The sequence below is a fragment of the Stegodyphus dumicola genome, chromosome 11 (assembly GCF_044657685.1).
Source record: "Stegodyphus dumicola isolate Sdum_Otavi_A_Nest chromosome 11, ASM4465768v1".
NCBI classification, from domain to species: Eukaryota; Metazoa; Arthropoda; class Arachnida; order Araneae; family Eresidae; genus Stegodyphus; species Stegodyphus dumicola.
Genome location: NC_140778.1, coordinates 146,287,314 through 146,305,979, shown reverse-complemented (window position 1 = coordinate 146,305,979; position 18,666 = coordinate 146,287,314). Strand labels below are relative to the sequence as shown.

General features: G+C 30.6%; 1 protein-coding gene across 3 annotated transcripts in view; it reads left to right on the top strand.

Moving 5' to 3' along the window:
* Nucleotides 1–18,666, top strand: part of LOC118190579 (protein hu-li tai shao-like) — a 152,290-nt gene that overhangs the window by 117,667 nt on the left and 15,957 nt on the right. For 2 of the 3 annotated variants that reach the window (XM_085827293.1, XM_085827291.1), the window contains 5 exons: nt 2,993–3,085; nt 7,841–8,036; nt 10,787–10,921; nt 14,937–14,996; nt 16,461–16,526. In XM_085827293.1, the coding sequence (XP_085683419.1) occupies nt 2,993–3,085; nt 7,841–8,036; nt 10,787–10,921; nt 14,937–14,996; nt 16,461–16,526 (550 nt within the window). The remainder of the gene's footprint in view (nt 1–2,992; nt 3,086–7,840; nt 8,037–10,786; nt 10,922–14,936; nt 14,997–16,460; nt 16,527–18,666) is intronic. The other variant, XM_085827292.1, reaches the window with a different exon arrangement.

Below are 18,666 nucleotides of genomic sequence, written 5' to 3'. Positions count from 1 at the left end.
AGTTATTAACCCTTCACATTCTAGTATCCAGTAAAATTGGACAAATAATAAGTACAGACCATAAAGAGTCAAAGTATATAGGAAGGGATGTTGAAAAGTTCCTGGAATTTTCTTCTAACTCTTTATTACCTCAGTATAGGTACACATTTGCTTAATCACCTTCAAAGTAAGCTTCTCCAGGACACACAAACTTGTGTGAATGTTTTAACCCCTTAACCGCCGCGGGCGTATATATACGCCTGCTCAGCCGATGCGTTAACTCGCCCAGATGCGCAGCCGATGCGTTAACTTTGCGAATAATTTTAGGTGTAGCAGCGCAAAGCAAATGATAGCAGTTTGGAAGGACGTATATATACGCCTGGGGCAGTTAACGCATCGGCTGAGCAAGGCGTATATATACGCCCGCGGCAGTTAAGGGGTTAAAATGTTCGATTGCAATCAACTGCCAGTTTCAGTTTGATCTGGGTTCAGCAGCTGCGAGATAAATTTTGCACTGACACGTTTCATCTTAAAATCATCTTGACAGGATTGCTCAGGGACCCTACTAGGGTTTCCCTTATTTTGCATAACAAATAAGCAGTCTTGAATTGCAGTAAGGCTGCTTTCTTTAGAGAATCATTACCGTAACCTGTTTGTAAGACTCTGAAGCAGATTTCCCCAATCCTCGCATAAACTTGATGCTCGCCCTTTGCTCGAACTTCAACATCACACCATCTGATCATCGCACACTCCTACCTGAATTCGTAACAACCTGGCTATTATGAATTCCAGTAGTAAATAAGTATCGTGGTAGTTAAAAAAATTAATTTTTTGTGGTAATTAAAGAATTATAACAAAATTCCAGGAAATTTTTGACTCCCATTGTATATATATATATATATATATATATATATATGTTATTAATTTAGTAGAAGTAGATTAAACCAACTTAGGAAAATTCGTAAATTGTAAGAATAAAAGCAAAAGTTAAGTAATTAAGGAAATCTTAAGCAGCTCTAGTTCTTGATTTTAAAGATTTTTTACTCTCATTTACAACTGCATTATATATATATATATATATATATAAACATTCAAGGCAGATTTGAACATTTCATTGGCTTAATGAAAAATTTAGCATTTTTAACTGCTCTGAAAAAGGCATTGGTTCATGGACACATCTTGATGATGTGTCTTATTTACTAACTTCTCTGTTTATTTAATACTGTCAAGGCCTAATTTTTAAAATTGGAAGTGCGGAGCCCTACGCAAGACCATCAGGAACGAGGAACAAGAGCAAATAAATAATTAAAATCATTAATAATGTAAATTAATTAGTTTATCACTAGATTAATAATTAATTAATAATTATGAAGTTAATTAATAATGGTTAGTCATTAAAATAATTAAATAGTTAAAGATTAAAGTAATTAAATGATTAAATTAAATGTACAGATATAAATTAAAATCTAATAAACGATTTGTAATATAATTTTATTGATAAAAATAAAATTTTCAAGATCAGAATTTCTACTGAAATTGTTGTTTGGTACATAGAAGAAGTGCCGGAGCCTTCTTATTTAGGGCACCGATGCGCTCCATCTAGAATTATGATTTATCCGAAAAACTAAGAAGTATCAGAGCCGGGCTTCGGTGCGCTCTGGCTCAATTTAAGTTTTGAATGCTCTACTTTTTCTGATTAAAATATTTATTCTTTTGTGCTAACAAAAAATATAAATTTAATTTAGAACTTTTCTTCACAAAGCATTTTTCAATTTCCATTCTCAGTATAAAAGGTATTGCAGGTTTTGGGTGTGGGAAATTTTGTTTTCTGTGAAAGTATAGCTATGAGAGTTATATTATTATACCAGGAACAAATGGTCTAAATGTGATATCTTTTCTGTAAGAATGAAATATTACATGGAATATATTTATATCCCATATAATGGTTTTAGAAAAAGTTTACTATATATCTCCATTTCAAATAAAACCGAGACTGATGAAAATCTTTCTAAGTCAATCGATAAAACTAATGTGGGATTTGTAACCTTTCTTAGCGAATTACAGAATCAGTATAAAGTAGATTATTTGAATTTGTCCCTCATTATTTTCTTTTCTAGAGCTTACTGGATGTTCTACAAAGCCATCATCTCTCATAGGGATCCATGGAGATATCTCCCTAAGAGGAGGCCTTGTTTTAGTTACATAATCTAATCTAACCCTTTTTTTTTCATTCTTATATGGATTTCTCTCTGTCCCTCCAATTAATTCTGGAGGAAGTATATAGCAGAAATCTATTTTATGTGTATAACAGAAGTTATGGCTGAATGCATTGGTCACTTAGCTCTTACCATCCAGAATTTGCTGGTTGCGTCACAGAGGGTGATTGAAATGTGTGTGTGTGTTGAAACCATAGTCTTCTGCATGATAAAGAAGAATAGAAGTAATGATTTGCAAAATGTCTCAGATGTTTTTGCAAAGGGTCCTATTAGATATGTGAATTAATTTTGAATGCTTGTGTGTATTCAGTGAATTAAACAGTTTTCATTTTGTTGTTTTTGAGGGAATTCAAATACATCTAATAAATATTTAAAAATATTATTATTATTATTTTTAAAAAACATGTTTTATTTATCAGACACAATTTAAAAATACTATTATTGTATTTAAATTCTGAATAAAAAGTATTGTAAAACAAGATTTTAATGTATGTATATGTTTGAGAAAAGGTCCAAAATTTGTTTTTAAAGCTGACTTAATGAATGTTTCGTTATCACTAAGTTTATTTTCTTCTTTCTGTCTGTCTTTTTGTTTTCTTATGTTTTCATTTCATTAGACTAAGGTTTATTATACACTATTTTTTTTTTTCCATGGAGGGGTAATATAAAGCTTTGGCCGTGTAAAATAGTTTTGATAAAATTTATAACTCATTTATTCTTTATGATAAATTTTCACCAAATGTATGCCTAGATTCTAGAAGTTTTTCAAACAAATGCATTCTGCTTGTTCTGAATAGTTGAAAGAAAATAGAATGAAGGCAAAAGTAACAGCTGGTCCTCAGTCCAATCTTTTAGAAGGTGTTACGTGGGAAGAAATACGAAAAATGCAGGTAAGCGTGGGTGCTTATTTTTATTTTAATTGTTTTGATTGTATGGTTATTTCAGATTTTGAAAAAATGCCTTAAATAAAAAAATAATATAGAGTGGAAGGTCATATGTTGTTAATATGACTGTTCTCATTTATCTGACTGAATTAAGCTGAGGAATTTATTATGGCAAGAAGTACAAGATTGCATCTGTTGTTGGCAAGAACCTTGAACACCATACTGGTGACAGTTTGACCTTGCTCAGTTCTACTTCCATTTTGAAGAAGGGCACCCTGGGGGATAGGTCAGAAGGTCTCCTACTAACCTTTCAAGAGGACTTCCAACTCACCATATCTTTGGAGAGCTCCCATGCCACACAGAAACTATACGTTTACAAATAGGAGCCTTCTCCCAGGCAATTAGCATCACTAACCACTTTCCAATCTAGGTGGCAAAGTCATAATGTATTACTATTAATTGAATATTTTCTGTCATTATTCTATTGAATAAATTCTCAAATTATCATATAAAAATCAGCAAATATTGTTTAGCCTTAATACAAAATGAAAGCATGACCCTAATACCAAGAAATAATAAATTTTATTGATTAGAACATTGAATTGCATATTTATTGATTAGAACTTAAAAAAAAATTTGCAGATTATTCTACAATTAATCATCACTTTTTAATTCTCTTATAAGGTTTTGGCTAACATCTCTATATTGAAGTACCTTATCTTGCTGTGGCAAAATATTGCTTTTGTGCCTTACTGGACTTAATTTCAATAATGATGACTTGTTTGACTTATTGTCAAGAACAAAGACTTAATTTCAATAATGCACAGTAATAAAATTCAAAGAATTATTTTTGTGTGTACAAAGTATAATTTATAAGAATTTTAATTAGTACAAAAATTATTATTAATTATTAATCGGTGAAAAACAAAAACACATTGCAGGCAGATTACAGTATGTCATGATAAGATCAAATATCAAAATGCCCATCTTCATTCATGGCTGCAGTTACTGAACTCAAATGCACAATCAATACCTAGCATGTCACTCAGTCCCAAACTAAACCTTTCTTGTTTTTATTTTTATTTGAACATCTAAGGAAACATTGTCTTCATGGCAAGCAGTTCAGCTCAACCTCCAAACTCAGAAGAATAGTAAAATTTTTTTTTTTTTTTTTTTTTTTTTAACAGAGTGCACTTCAGTCTTGAAAGGAAAGGTAGATAAAACTTGATATCTTTTAAGATTATGCAATTTTTTTTTAACAGATTTTATCTGTTGATGAACTTATGTACTTTTTCATTCTTGTTAAGTCATAATACTCACATTAAATTTAATTCTGAACTAAAAAACTGTAACATTCCAAAATAGTTATAATAGTTATAATATGTAGTACAACTTGTGAGTCAAATATAGTTATTAGAAACATAAGTAAACTGTAATGAGAGGTTTCTTGCCATAATTTGGTTTTCTAAGAAAGATAACTTTTCTTGATAAAGTAAACCATTGCATAATACATTAAGAGCATTTTTTTATATAAAATCACGGAACAGGGAGAAGCAGGCAGGTACCAGGAATTTTTCCAATAATTGTATAGGTGTAGCAATTAAAGAAGTTCCAAAGTGGAAATTTTAATCTAAGTCAAGCTTAGAAGTTGGACTTTAAGGGAAAATGCTAATACTGTCAAATCTATGTATCATCAATGAAGAAATAGTGGAAAACTCTCAGTCAAAAGTGAAGAGCAGCAGTTCACTTGAAATGAATAGGAAAGATTTCTGGTACTGGTATTTTTATTGCATATGAACTCACAGCTGTAAAACACCAGCAAGAACTACTGACATGCTTTCATCTGTTCACAACAAATGGGTGGAGTGTTTTCCAAGGTGCTTGTGATTGAAATTGAAAAAAACATTCCTTCTGCTAATTTTAAAAGTTACGATATTTTAAAAGCATATTTTAAAAATTTATTTTAAAAGTTACGATAACAAGTCTACACTTTGATTGACAAGTCTTCAATAGCATATCATAGTTGGAAATTTAATCATAATTTTGACTTTGGTTCTGCAAAAATTATCCAAAAGGCTTCTTCCGTTGGTGAATTGGATTTTCTTGAGGCGTTTCATATTCACTAGAATTTAACATGTTTAGTGAATGATTTTAAGTCCAATCCAGTCATTCCTAATGCCTTTAAAATTCTTTAATATTTTCCCTGATAGATGGCATTGCCTCCTCACGTTTGGTACAACCGGAGGGTATAAAATGCCGTTACAGAGGTTGCTTCTCCTATATTCGAGGTTCAGACTTGGCGTGTGAAGGTGCAGTTGCCCCTCGCTCCCCATTTTTTGACTTCACTGATTTGTTTGCTTTTTAGCCTATGTTTTATATGTTTGATCAGATAGCCTGGCTCAGTAAAAGTAGGTGGCCAGTGTAAATCTAATTCAAAATCTGGTTACGACCACATGTGTGCTGATAATGACCACATGTTTCTGAGATTCCTTTGCCAATGCTTTATTTTTCTTTTTCTCTTTTCTAGTAATTTTGTTCTCCTGATGAGGAGGGACCTTTAGCTGCCCTCGAAATCGATTGAGTGTTTTAATATATGTACGCTAAATACAAGGTTGTTATTGCAATTTTAATAAATTTAGTATAACAGACTTATAAAGGGCCCCATATCTCAAAAAGCTTAGGGCTTTATCAAGTCTAAATCCAGCTCTGCCTGTACTTTCCCACATTCATTAAAATATATTTTCAGCATATTATCAACTTTAATATATTTTTAATATAAGTCTTTTTTTAAAGTTTATTTAAAAAGCTTTTAATTTTATGGCTTTTATTAATATAAGTTAATAAATTTATCAAATGTATAGTGAAATTTAGAATTAGATTTACAAAATTTATAACTGTAATTTCAGGATACAGTAGAAAGTCCGAGATCCAGAATCCTCGAGACTTCGGCGATTTTGGTTCAAAGATTAGATCATTAGTTTAAATCTAGAAAGATGGCATGTTGAAGTTATATAACTAAAGATATGAAATAGTGGTTTATGACATAAGGAACCATTTATGATCTTAAGGAAATCAAAATTTACAGAAAATGCTCAGAATGCTGAGTATTTGTTTGTTTCATTAAATATTTCTTTCAGTATAACGTGTTTGAGTTTTTTTTTTTTTTTTTTTCTTTTTTTTTCTTTGTCGCTAATACTTTCTTTTTAATTCTAGAGATAGACATAAATTCTTGTTTAGTTAACAAACCTCCATTTTTAAGTCATATAATTGCCGTGTCCAAAATTCTCACTAAGTTGACAATTGAAATTTTTTGTTCTTAATAATCTCTTTGTCATTTTCTTCACAATCGATAGTGATATTTTCTGGATTTAGAACCATTCTATAGATTTAACCATATGATAGTCAAACATGATTGTGGTATTGTAATCACAATGGAAAACTTCTGTTACATCATCTTCATTTATTATCACTTCTCCACATTTTTTCATAAATTCCATTAATTAGAAAATTTTGCTCTTTGTTTATGATATCTGAAAACCTTCAAATTAACAGCTATCATCATAAAGCTTAGCTAACCTCTGCTATACTTTATTGGCGATGTATCATGAGATTGGGGACTAAAGACATGCTGTTCTACTAAATTTTGTTTAGCTTCTATGACTCATTAACAAAGCCTGAATTATATTAGTTTAGTTATTCATTGTATTTTCTCATACATTGTTTACATTATGCTTAGTTTAATTATTCATTATGTTTCCTATTTCCTGCAAATGCTTAAGACTTATATAGGTCCCAAATAAATATATTCCCACATATACTTAAGAGTTATTCAGGGCTAGCATTGGACATTGTGTTGCCCATTGCAGTCTCTGTGAGTCCTAAATTCCTAAATTTACCTTAAATTCTAAAAATTGTGCCTTCTCAAAGTTCTACAGATTTTTATTATCTCTTAATTTTGTTGCTTGAATTTCTTTAAATTCTAAAAATTTAGCTCCCCTAAATTCTGTGGCTTGATGTGGCTGCAGTAGTTCTAGCACTATTCCTGGCCTTATCTGAATTATTTAAACAGCACTAATTTTTTTTTTCCTATGAGTATCATTTACAAAATCTATTTTTTTTGCATGTGGAAAGAAATTTCTGCTAAGTTTCTCCATGTCAGCACACTGAACACATCGTGGCTTAATAGCTGAAGTATGTAATGTTCAGCAAGTATTATTATGTCAACGTGAAAGGTTACTATGAGTTCAGTGTCTAATATTTAAAAAAAAAAATTTTTTTTGGAGCTGCATGAGTCATGTGTGTTGGTAGTTACATGGTGATGAAAGCAAAATGTAATAAATAATTCTCCAGTTTGGCGTCTTAGATATAAATTATTCAATAGGTGTAAAATCAATGATGTTTTGAAGTAAAATATTTTGGTTTGTGTTGTATACTGGGCAAAAAGTCAGCTATGGAGCCAGATATTGTTCAAACATATTTATGCTAAAGAATATGCTAATAAAATGATTGTTTCTTCAATATGGAGGTATTTTATTGATTACTGATCTGGACTTTCCACTGGGCAAAGCATAACAAAAAATAAATAAATAAAATAAAAAATATATTAAAAAAGTCGCTGTTGGTTTGGAGATCCAAATTTTTTATCATTCCGGATTTTGCGGGTGCAAATTTCAGACTTTGTACAGTACAGTAAAATTTTTATTTCTCTTTTAGAGTAGTTAAATGGGTTGAATTAATTTTTTTCCTTTCATTTTATATTAGGATGCCATGGTAAATGCTGCTGGGGACCAAGTTGTTTTAGTTGGTGCTGCATCCAAAGGTATTATTCAGCGAGAGTTCCAGCACAATGCAATGGTATATAAGAGTGCCTATTCCAAGAATCCATTTGACAATATCACTGAGGAAGATTTAGAAGAATACAAAAAAATTGTTGAAAGGAAGCAACGGGGAGAATCAAGTTAGTAAAAGTATTTATATTTGTTATAGTTACGTCTGAGAAGAATTTATAAAATTTTGAATTTAGGGAAATGAGAGTTCCTTTATTTTAATGCATCTTAGTGAGAAACAACTAAACTCATTTTGTGCATATTGTTGTTAAAAATCTGGAAACAACTAAACTCATTTTGTGCATATTGTTGTTAAAAATCTGGAAACAACTAAACTCATTTTGCACAGACTGTTATTAGAGTGTGGGAAATAACTAAACTCATTTCTTCTGAATCATCAATGGGTTTTTTGGTGACAGAGTGATTTTTTTTTACAATAACTTAACTAACCTTTTTTTTACAGTGTATTCTTAAAAAGGGACCATGATAAAATAGAATGTGATGCTAAAGAATTTGCCAGAATGAGCTTATCAATGATGATTCTAGTGATGACAAAATTATCCCATGTCTTTGGACCTTTTTCTGATCTAGAATTTCAAGCAGTTTTGATCCAAGCCCAGACTCAGATGATTCTGAAGAAGAATGTATGTTAGTAGACAGTTCACCAGTCATGGAAGAGTCTTTTAGGCAGCTCAGAATAAATACAGAAAATGCTCTGCTTAGTATAGTGTATATGCTACATTAAAATATCAAATTTATTCCTGAAAGCACCCTGGAAAAAATCAATATGAAGGAGTAAAGCAACATTACTATATTGTTGGTCAATCATAGTCCCATTTGCAACCACATATAGGAGCATGTGGTAATTGGTCTGATGCTATACTTACCATGATACTGCATTTTGGTCCCTTTTCTGGATATTTTCTGATCAGTAAACAGTACCACTCTCACACCAAATCAGTTTGTGTCTACATGCTGATGACATACTGAAGCTACTCTAATCTGGGGATATTATACAAACACAGCCCTGTTCAATCCGATTGCGATGCCCAGACACCATTGCGAGCACACAATGGAATGCTGTCGGAACAATGGGATGCACAAAACAGATCTGCAGGCATATCGTCCTCCTTCACCCAAACATCTGGCTACGGATTTTCAGGAGATTCATGTTACTGTATCAGCCAGAAAAGGGCAATTTACCTTGTGCTGTAAGCATCTGACAACACTATGTATATTATATACCATCAAAATCTGGCATTAGAAAAAAAGCAATAAAGTACAGTTCTTCAAGGAGATTTTACGTAGACACGAGGAAGCATATATTATAACCCATCGTGGGGACTAGAAAAAAGAAAAGTACTTTATGACAATGTTGTCTGCACTCCATCAAGAAAATACACAGTGTAATGCAGTATATGTGTAAATTTTGCAATGTATGCTTGAAAAAAGGAAAGCGGTTTGAAAAATATCACACTTTAAAACATTGTTAATTTTTTTTTTTTTTTTGAGAAAGCATTTTTATTTTTTGACCCTTTAATGGACAGTTGTTTTACCATGAAGCACACCAAATCACACCAAACTGATTTGGTGTGATTTGGTGTGAGAAGTAATTTGCATACTAATTGCAAAAAGTCACCCACTATGTGTTGAGAATTAAAGATATATTAAGATGATGCAGAAAATATTTTCTGTTTTAGAAAATTAATTAATGATTTGAGGTCTGCTTTGAATGCAGGGCTTCTTTCAATTGTGGCTTGTGCAGCATCATAAATCTACTTTTGTTTTATGTGTGAAATACTGTATTATCAGAAAACATGAAAGTGTTATCATTTCCTTGAGGTACTTTGAGGAATTTTTGATAAAAAAGTATAATTTGAAAACAAAATTTTGGTAATGAAAAGATATCTGGAATCTGAAATGTTTATGTATAAAATCAAACAGTCATTTCAATCAGAAGACTTAGGTTTAATTATTAAAAACTAACAAATTATTTAATGGTAAAACTTTGTGTTGTAAATAAATTTTTTCTCCTGAAATTTTAAATAACTATTTTAAATAAAAATTTTATGTTATATGAAACATAAAATTTTAATACATTGTGATGTATTGAAACATTTAACACATTGTGTGTCATTGAAATACATTGTGATGTATAAAATACATTTCATTCATATTAAAGATATAATGGATACAAAAAGAAATATAATAAAAATACAATTGATTGGTGGTGGATATAAGAATAAGTAATACAGAAGGTAATACAGTGATATATTATGGTTATTTTAAGCATATAGGTGGCATAAGCGTATAGGCATATAGGTATATAGGCCATTAAGTATATAGATAGAAAGAGTGTAATTTAAAGCTCTTTATGAAAGATACAACATTGTAAATGAAAAATAAATAATAGAGTAAAGTACAATTTAATTAAAAAATAATCATAAATAACTAATATTTTTTATTACTAACAAGAGCCTGGAAAATAAAATGGTGTAATAAAATGCAGCTAAATAAGCATTTATAAAAGTATTAATAGAAATGTGTCATTCTGTCACGTTTTCCTACAGTCTGTTGAGGAAAGAACTTTTTCATAACCTAAGACATATTTCGAATTTTAGCCCTGCATTATAATATTTATTTTTTAACTTTATAAAGAATAATATAGTAAATATATAATAAATAAAACTAATATATAATAAATAAGGTTTATACAATAAATAAAATAATATTATAAATATGAAACAGTATAAATAAATAAAACAATTTTTAAAAATATAATATATTTGTATATTATATTATTTTTCAAATTTATAAATTCATTATTTATTTTTGCTATTTATAAAAGATATAATAAGAAAATTTTTGGTCATTTTTGTAGTTGAAGAAGATGTTCCAGATGACATTAAACCACTCCTTGTGGAACCAGTAGCACAACCTCAGAAATCTCAGCAAGCTTCTCCGCCCAAATCAAGATCACCTCCACCTTCTCCAGCTTCTCCATATGCTGCCAAGAGTAATCAAATTTTATAATTTAAAAAAATAATTTAGAATTAGGGATTAAAATATGAATTTTTTTTAGAAAATTGTGTATTTCTTTATTTAGTTTTCTTACGTGTTGAATTTGAATGCACAGGGAAAATATTGAGTGAATTAGATAATTTTTTACAAGAATGATGCTGTTATTTTGATCATTGAGGAAATACAGAGGGTGTTCACACATTTTTAGAATGACTCCACGGCTGTTTAAAATGTAAAGAGTATTTTTTTTAAATGTTTGATCTGATAGCCTTTTTCCTGAACTTGAAATCTGCATGTGATTTCTGTGTTAGAAGGGCTTTTCATAAAGGGCGTTACAGACACTTTGATTTCAATTCCTCTTCAACTACTTTCCTGTTGTGGGTTTGTGCTTAGAAAGACCTCTTTTCAAGAAACCAAAGTCACAACACCCACTCTTCTTATTTTTAATTAACCATGGTAAGATAATCCTGTGGCAATCATAAACCCCTCACTGAAACTTTGTTTTGCATTAGCAGAACTAGTTTTGTACATTTTTTTCATGCTGTATCAATGAACATGTTGTATTTCATTTTATCTCATGCTAAATAGTTTTCATATAGAGTTCTACAAATTATTCTTCGTTGAGCTACATGCCTCCACAAAAGCTGGTGAACATTATGTTTTTTTTTTTCCAATTTTCTAAGGTCTAAATCTTTATTATTTTATTTATTATTGCTATAGATGTATTTAAAGACTTCACAATTGATTTCTGCATTGTCAGATTTTTCTGTTGCCACAAACGATTTAACTTAGCATTAGAAATTAACATTAGAAACAGTGTGTACCTTTTTCGGGTATTCATTTGAGATCTTCTTTCTATGTAGGAATGATGATTGATGGCTTTTCCCTTTCAAATCAATAACGTTCTTATTTTGCAATTAGGAATTTTCATTTTTGAATTATGGAATATGCATATTTCTCTAGAAATCCCAAAAGCATTTCCTTCAATCCACAACTTGTGTATGTGTGACATTATGAAAGAAAAATAAAGTAGTAGACAATATTTCAGATTTCAAAATAAGTTATTGCCAAAAATTTTATTCGAAAACATTTTTCTTTTTTTAATTATTTATTGAAATCATTCTAAAAATGTGTAAATATCCTCTGTATATCATCTGGATGTATTATTTTTTATGCAGTTGTAATTTCTTGAATTTGGTATCATAAATATGTTACAAATGCCAGTAAATAATGTTCATCAGACACTAAAGAAATATTGTGGTGCTCTACATAATAAATGCCTCTCATATTGAAGTTTAGGTTAGGTTATTTAATTACGGCAAAGCCTCGAGGGCTATCTGCCTAAGGGGAGGGATGCCTTTGTGGAGGACTTTCTAAGGGAAACTGGCTCGTATACATGTTACACATGGGGAAAACTACAAAAACACCCATGCAGCCAGCCCATTCGTGGGATTCGAACCTTGGACGGAAATACCAGTGTTCAGTGGCTTTATTGCTCGGCCGCTGGTGGGCAACCTCTCATATTGAATGTCCTACATAATGAATGGGCATATGGACTGAAAAATTTCCAGTGTAATGGATTGAGCTGCATATAAATTTCGTCATCCTTTAAATGCAAAGCAAAACTTCTTTTGCTCAACATTTATGTGGTGCATAAATACAATAAGTAGCTTGTGCATAAATAAATATAATAATGGCATTCCACTAAGAACTAAAAGGAGTCACTGATTTGTTTGAAAACAGCATCATTCATTATCAAGATAGTCTTGAAGGAAAGTAAGATTATTTGTAATAATTTCTAAAACCCACTTATTAAAAAGAAGATAAATGATAGTTATGTGCAAGAAGGTAAGGAGTCATTGAGTCTTCTGCCTTTAGCAGAAAACTTAGCTTACCTGATACTCATGACTAGCTACATGACCAGATTTTGCACTTGCACTTCTTTGAGCTGATAACTTTCTTCCTGATTCTTGCTTCTCACTGTCCTGAAGCAAATTCCTTTACAGTACAGATGCCTTGCACACTGCCATTACTGCTTTCAGATGCCATTTGACTAAATGCACATTGCCATGTCTGAAATTATGCTATTACACTCATTTAAATTATGATCATTGTTCATGGAGAATTGCTGTTATTCATCAATAACTTTATCTCTGTTTTAAACAGTGCAGCTCATTACATTCCAATTACTAAATGACAGTACTTTCTCACATGGCATCTGAAATGTTTGTCTTTGATAGCTGTTTTTCACATGTGTTTCAGCCTTCTGTCACCTTTATCCTTCTTCTGAGATAGCTGCAATAAAGCTATGATTTATTATTGCACGTTAAAAATTGTGAGGCTGTAATATATTTATAATGTATATAAATAAATAAATCACTTCATTTCAACATCAGTGGTATATTTTAATTAGTGTGCATTAAATGGTTGAACTGTATTGGCTTGAATGTGAGACAGTTTTGCATGTATGAACTTAATATATTCTAGATGTTTTACAAGAATAATTAAAAGATCTAAACAATATACCTTCAATTAAAATGAAGTAAATAAGTACAGTGAAAAGTCGTTAATCCGGACACCCATAATTCGGAATGATGTATAAAAACCTCAAAGCTACAAACTTTCTGCACATGCATCAACGCATAATGCATTCACACATGTGCATAGGCTTTTATGCATGTGCAAAATACTTTTACGCATGCGCGTAATACATTTACGCATGCGTGTTTAATGTATAGCGGATGGTATAAGCTAAGCTAAAATTATCTAATTATCTATTTCAGTTAATGTTGCAGATTACATTGTTCCTTAATCTTCGAATTGGATCCGGCTTATTATTTTTTGCAGACTGTTAGAGCAATTTTATAAAAGTAAACTTGAACTTTCGATTATGTCAAATAGAATTTCCGATGCTGGAACTGCCAAAGGATCTACAAAGCAAAAGTATGTTTCGATGTCCATCAAATTGCTGCAAAAAGTGGATAAAGGCATATCCTTTGTTTCTCTAACCATTCCGAAATCTGTTCATCAATTTCACGCTGCTCTGTGATGGTGGGGGGGGGACTTCGCAGCACGCAATGAATTGGAAGTTGATCTCTTAGCACTATCCTTATCTTCAGGGCAAATGTTTCTATTTTATTTGGCTTATAATTCCTTACTAAATGTAGTATTTCATCTCGATGTACTCCGCCTTTGACGTACCTTTTTATATGATTTAAATCAAATTCCTCGTCATTGTAATTCGCTTCTGATAGTGAAGAAAGTGACACAGAGGTTAATGAAAATGAAAAAATTTTGATTGACAAATTAGTTGGTATTCTCGACACAGCAATTATAGGACTTGAATAGCGGAACTTTGTAACTGAACAAGAAATTTCAGTTTGTAGAATTAAAGAGAAAGTATTATCACATGAAACGAAGCAACTTAAACAATTTACGTTGAAAGAAATGTTTAATAAAGTAAACAAATAAATATTAAGCTTTTTTTTTTTTTTTTTTTTTTTTTTTGTAAATTTTGATACCCTTTAGATCATAATTGTTTTTTATTTCATAAATTACGGTTTCATATTTTTAATTTTCTAATTTCTGTATGCCATCTTATCAGATTTAAACTGATGATCTATAATCCGGAAAAATCGATAATCCGGAATCGCTGAAGTCCCGACGAGTCCGGATTAAAGACTTTTTACTGTATTTTCTTTGATAAAAAAAATAAAGAGATAAATTTAATTAATTTTAATGTATTTTTTAAATGTTCATTTAATGGTTTTTAAATGTTAAATTGTTTATGGTTTTTAGAAAGGCACTGAGGAAAAAAGAAACATTGTCTTATATTGGAGCCTTTGAAATAATGCCAAATGTGTAATAATAACAATCTTAACTATGCAGTAATACCAATCTTAACAATTTTTAATTCTTTTAATTTAGAATTCATTATGAATAACAGTGTACTTAAGTCGTAAAATAATGTGCATGTTAATTGGATAATGCAAACATGCATTTCATTTTAGGTAAAGATTCAGAAAATGTGGCAGTTCAGAGAGCTCTTTCATCCCGTATTGCTGAGCAAGGTATAGTTTTATTCTTATGATGTTGCATGAATTATGATAGCAGAACTTTCTTTGATGATGCTTAAGGAATGTTTTTTTCACATTCATTTATTTTGCACATTTTTATTGACTTGCAAAAGTGAGATAGCAAATTTGGAGTCCTTCTTATTAGCATGACTGTATAACAATATCATTGCTAAAAAAAAGATTCTTTCATGAGAAAAATATTTACAACTCCTCGGCACTTATTTCTAAGGAACTAAACCTGCTAATATCATGCTACCTTAAGAAGCATGTTTTGAGGAAACCCAAATTGAAGAGGAATTTCAGTCAAATTGAAGAGGAATTGATTAACTCCTTGAGGAAAGTCCTTAAAGGAAACTCAAATTCTTGCTAGGGATATTCAAACTAAACTAAAGGTACTTTTTATGACCTCCTTTTAAGTACTGCACAACTGCTAAAGTCTTTTGATGTCCACATTAAATTTGCTGATGTATTTCATTAAGAATGTCAGTAACCAAGAACTACTTTAGCTTTCAAAGCTATTAATGCTTTCTATTTTTAACTAGATTACATGCATGCAAATTGATTGTTCTGGTTTGAGTAGTTGTGCTTGTGCCTGAACTGGGATTTCTTGTGATCTGTTTCCATTTTACTCCAGCAAAAGGTCATGGCATTTCATTTGGCATAAAATTTGAAGGCTTAGCCATTGTTTTATACACTGCAATGATGTGTTCATCAGTTTTCAGTAGCTGTTATTTTTAGTTCCAAAACTGCACTACAGGCCTCAGCCCTTGGCATTTGCATAAATGTGAGCATTGTTGTTAATTTAACTGTAAAAAAGGAAATGATTTTTTGCAATAGACTCATGCACTGCAGGAAAAGCAATAAAAGCAATCACTTGGCTAAAGGAAACAGCTGCCGTATAGATCTCTGTTAACTCTTGTATTCAATAAAACTGATTTGGGAATGGTTTAAAACCAGACTTGAAAAAGAGTTGTGGGTATCTAGTTTTTCATTTTCTGTTGGAATGTAATTGTAATGTTCTGGGCTGTCTTAGACAGTAGGATGTTTTGCATGTATCACTATACCTGACTATCTTGCTTGACATTTTTACTGTATCAATGTTCTTCTTTATTACTACTGCATGCCTAATGACCTCCATGAGGATATGGACGTGATCTGATCCGTTTCATTGCTTCATTTGAATAAGAATTTTTAGAGGGGAAGGTCTGTGAACTTTTAGTTTTTTAAGTTTTGTCCTCTGTATCTATTTTTAGTTCCATATATGTGTTTCTGGATATTTGTGTTATTATAAACCATTAGAATGCCTTTGGAATTAAGCACTAGCTGCATCTATATACCAATTTTTATGACATAACAGTTTGTTTTCTTTTTAAAGTGCAATATGTTTTATTTTGTTAAATTTTCTGCATGCTTTATCTCACAGCATGATGTATTTCAACAAATTGCATGTGTTTTTAGAACCTTTAGAAAAGAAACCAAACTTCTTCAAACGCACATTTTCTGAAAGGCTATCTAAGACAAAATGTGAGTAATTGTATTATTGTATTTTTTTAGTATTTTTATTTGCAAGTTTATGCAAGCGTTTTATATTTGTATTCTTATATGCTTTCATTTTATGAGGAATTAATTAAAATTTATTATATTTGCATAATATAAACTGGTGAATGTTTCGTAAAAAGTTTACATTGCTTAGTAAGATTTCAAAATCTTGATTGGTTAGAAGTTACCAATATTATTTTCAAGCTGTTCTCACTGGCAATAAACAATTTCTCGTGGATTTTACAAATTTCAATTGTTGATGCATCAAATTCTTATAAGCTAAAATTTATACCGCCTTGTGGTTTAAAACCAACATTTGTATCGATTAGTTTCGTAAAAGTGTTTTTCTTTACTATTTTCTTGAATCAGAAATGAGGGGACTGGTACTTTCTGATTATCTGTATGCCTGATTTTAACATTAAATAACTTCTTGTAAAGATGTAATCGTTTGGTATCTAATAACACAGCTTATACCTGACTTATGAATTCAGCCATTTTTATTTATTTAGGTATTTCAATCCAAAATTAATCAAGAATGTGTTGTAAAAAATTTTGTAGCCTCGAAATTTCACAACAAACTAATAAAAGTAGAGAGCAAAATGATTTCTCTTACATTGTATCCAACGCAGCATCAAGCGAGATGATAGTTAATTAACTTGTAACCCAAAAAAAAGTTGTAAATGGAAATTGTAATTGAAACACATTTTATTTACATGAAAATAGATTAAGATTTGTTCTATTCCAAATATATATGTCAAAAGAAAGTTATCTAATAGAGAGTGTCATATCACTGCCCTTTCCTGAAGGAGTGAGAAAAAGAAAGAGTAAAGAATAGGTGATTTGCACAATTAACTCCTTTGCAGGGTTTCCAGTTCATAATCTTTATCATGCTATTGGCGACAGTCCATCACCATATGTATACCAACAGAATGACAATATTGATTTTTACAACTTGATATTTCAAATTGTATTTCTAAATGAATTGTTGACTATGAAACTTGAAAACTATAAAAAAAACAAATTGAAATTAATGCTATGAAAACATGTGTGAAGAGCAGTGGCGGCTCGTGGCTAAAATTAGTGGGAGTGCTGTTCCAAAAAAATTTAACCTTTGTTTTAAAATTGTGTGAAAGGAAACAAGCATGTATAAAAAGAAAATTTATTTTGAAACATCAGGAATTCTTACAATAAAAAATTAAGCATTTCTTAATTACTTTAACGAAAATTTTTACAGTTCACTCTTTGCCTATTCATTTAAAAATGAAATCCATTCTTCTTGTTTTACTTTGCGTGAAACAATCAATAATTTTCTCCTTGATTTCTGGATGACAACTGAGAAAATTTTTCTTTATTGAAAGCAATGCAAGCGCATGTAGTCTTTCTGAATTCTAGTGTTTCTTAGAACAGTTTTCATTCTTTTCAATGTTGAAAAGCAGCGTTCTGCCTCTGATGTAGCCATGGGAAGAGAATTTTTATCATTTTCGTAATTCCACTAAGAACATCATCTAGATTATTTTCGAAGATAAATTTCAGTAGTTCATATAATTTGCAGTATTCATGGATATCAGACCTTTAATAGAATACTTTTAGTTCAAGCTTTTCTTTGTCAATCATTGGATATGCTTCAGTGGTCAGTACTATGTCTTCTGTAAAATATTCATTCCTAAAACTAGCGAAGCATTTCTTGTTTAACAATTTAGATATCTCTGCATTATATCAATACATAGTATAAAGTCACATATTTCCTTCTTCTATTCTTCTGCCATCAGTGTCTTTGGAAAATTCTCACTGTACTTTTGAGTTTCTTAATTCTAAGATAGCAGTTTTGGAATTTGTTATATATTCGTTAACTTTAAACACACTAATTTCTCTGAATTGCATTTGATTGTATATTATTTCAACAGAGGCATCTGATATAAAAAGCTCTAACCAAAACTTGAAATTATCATCATTTAGATATTTTAAAATTCCTATTGCTTTTGCAATAGGAACAGTTGTTTCATTTGTTGTTGTTCTGCATTTGATATTGATTGAATTTCACTAAGGCAATTTTTTAAAAGGTTGCAAATTTTTATGAACTCTGTTTATAGGTCCGTATGATGAAGTTCCACCTTGTGGAGGAATA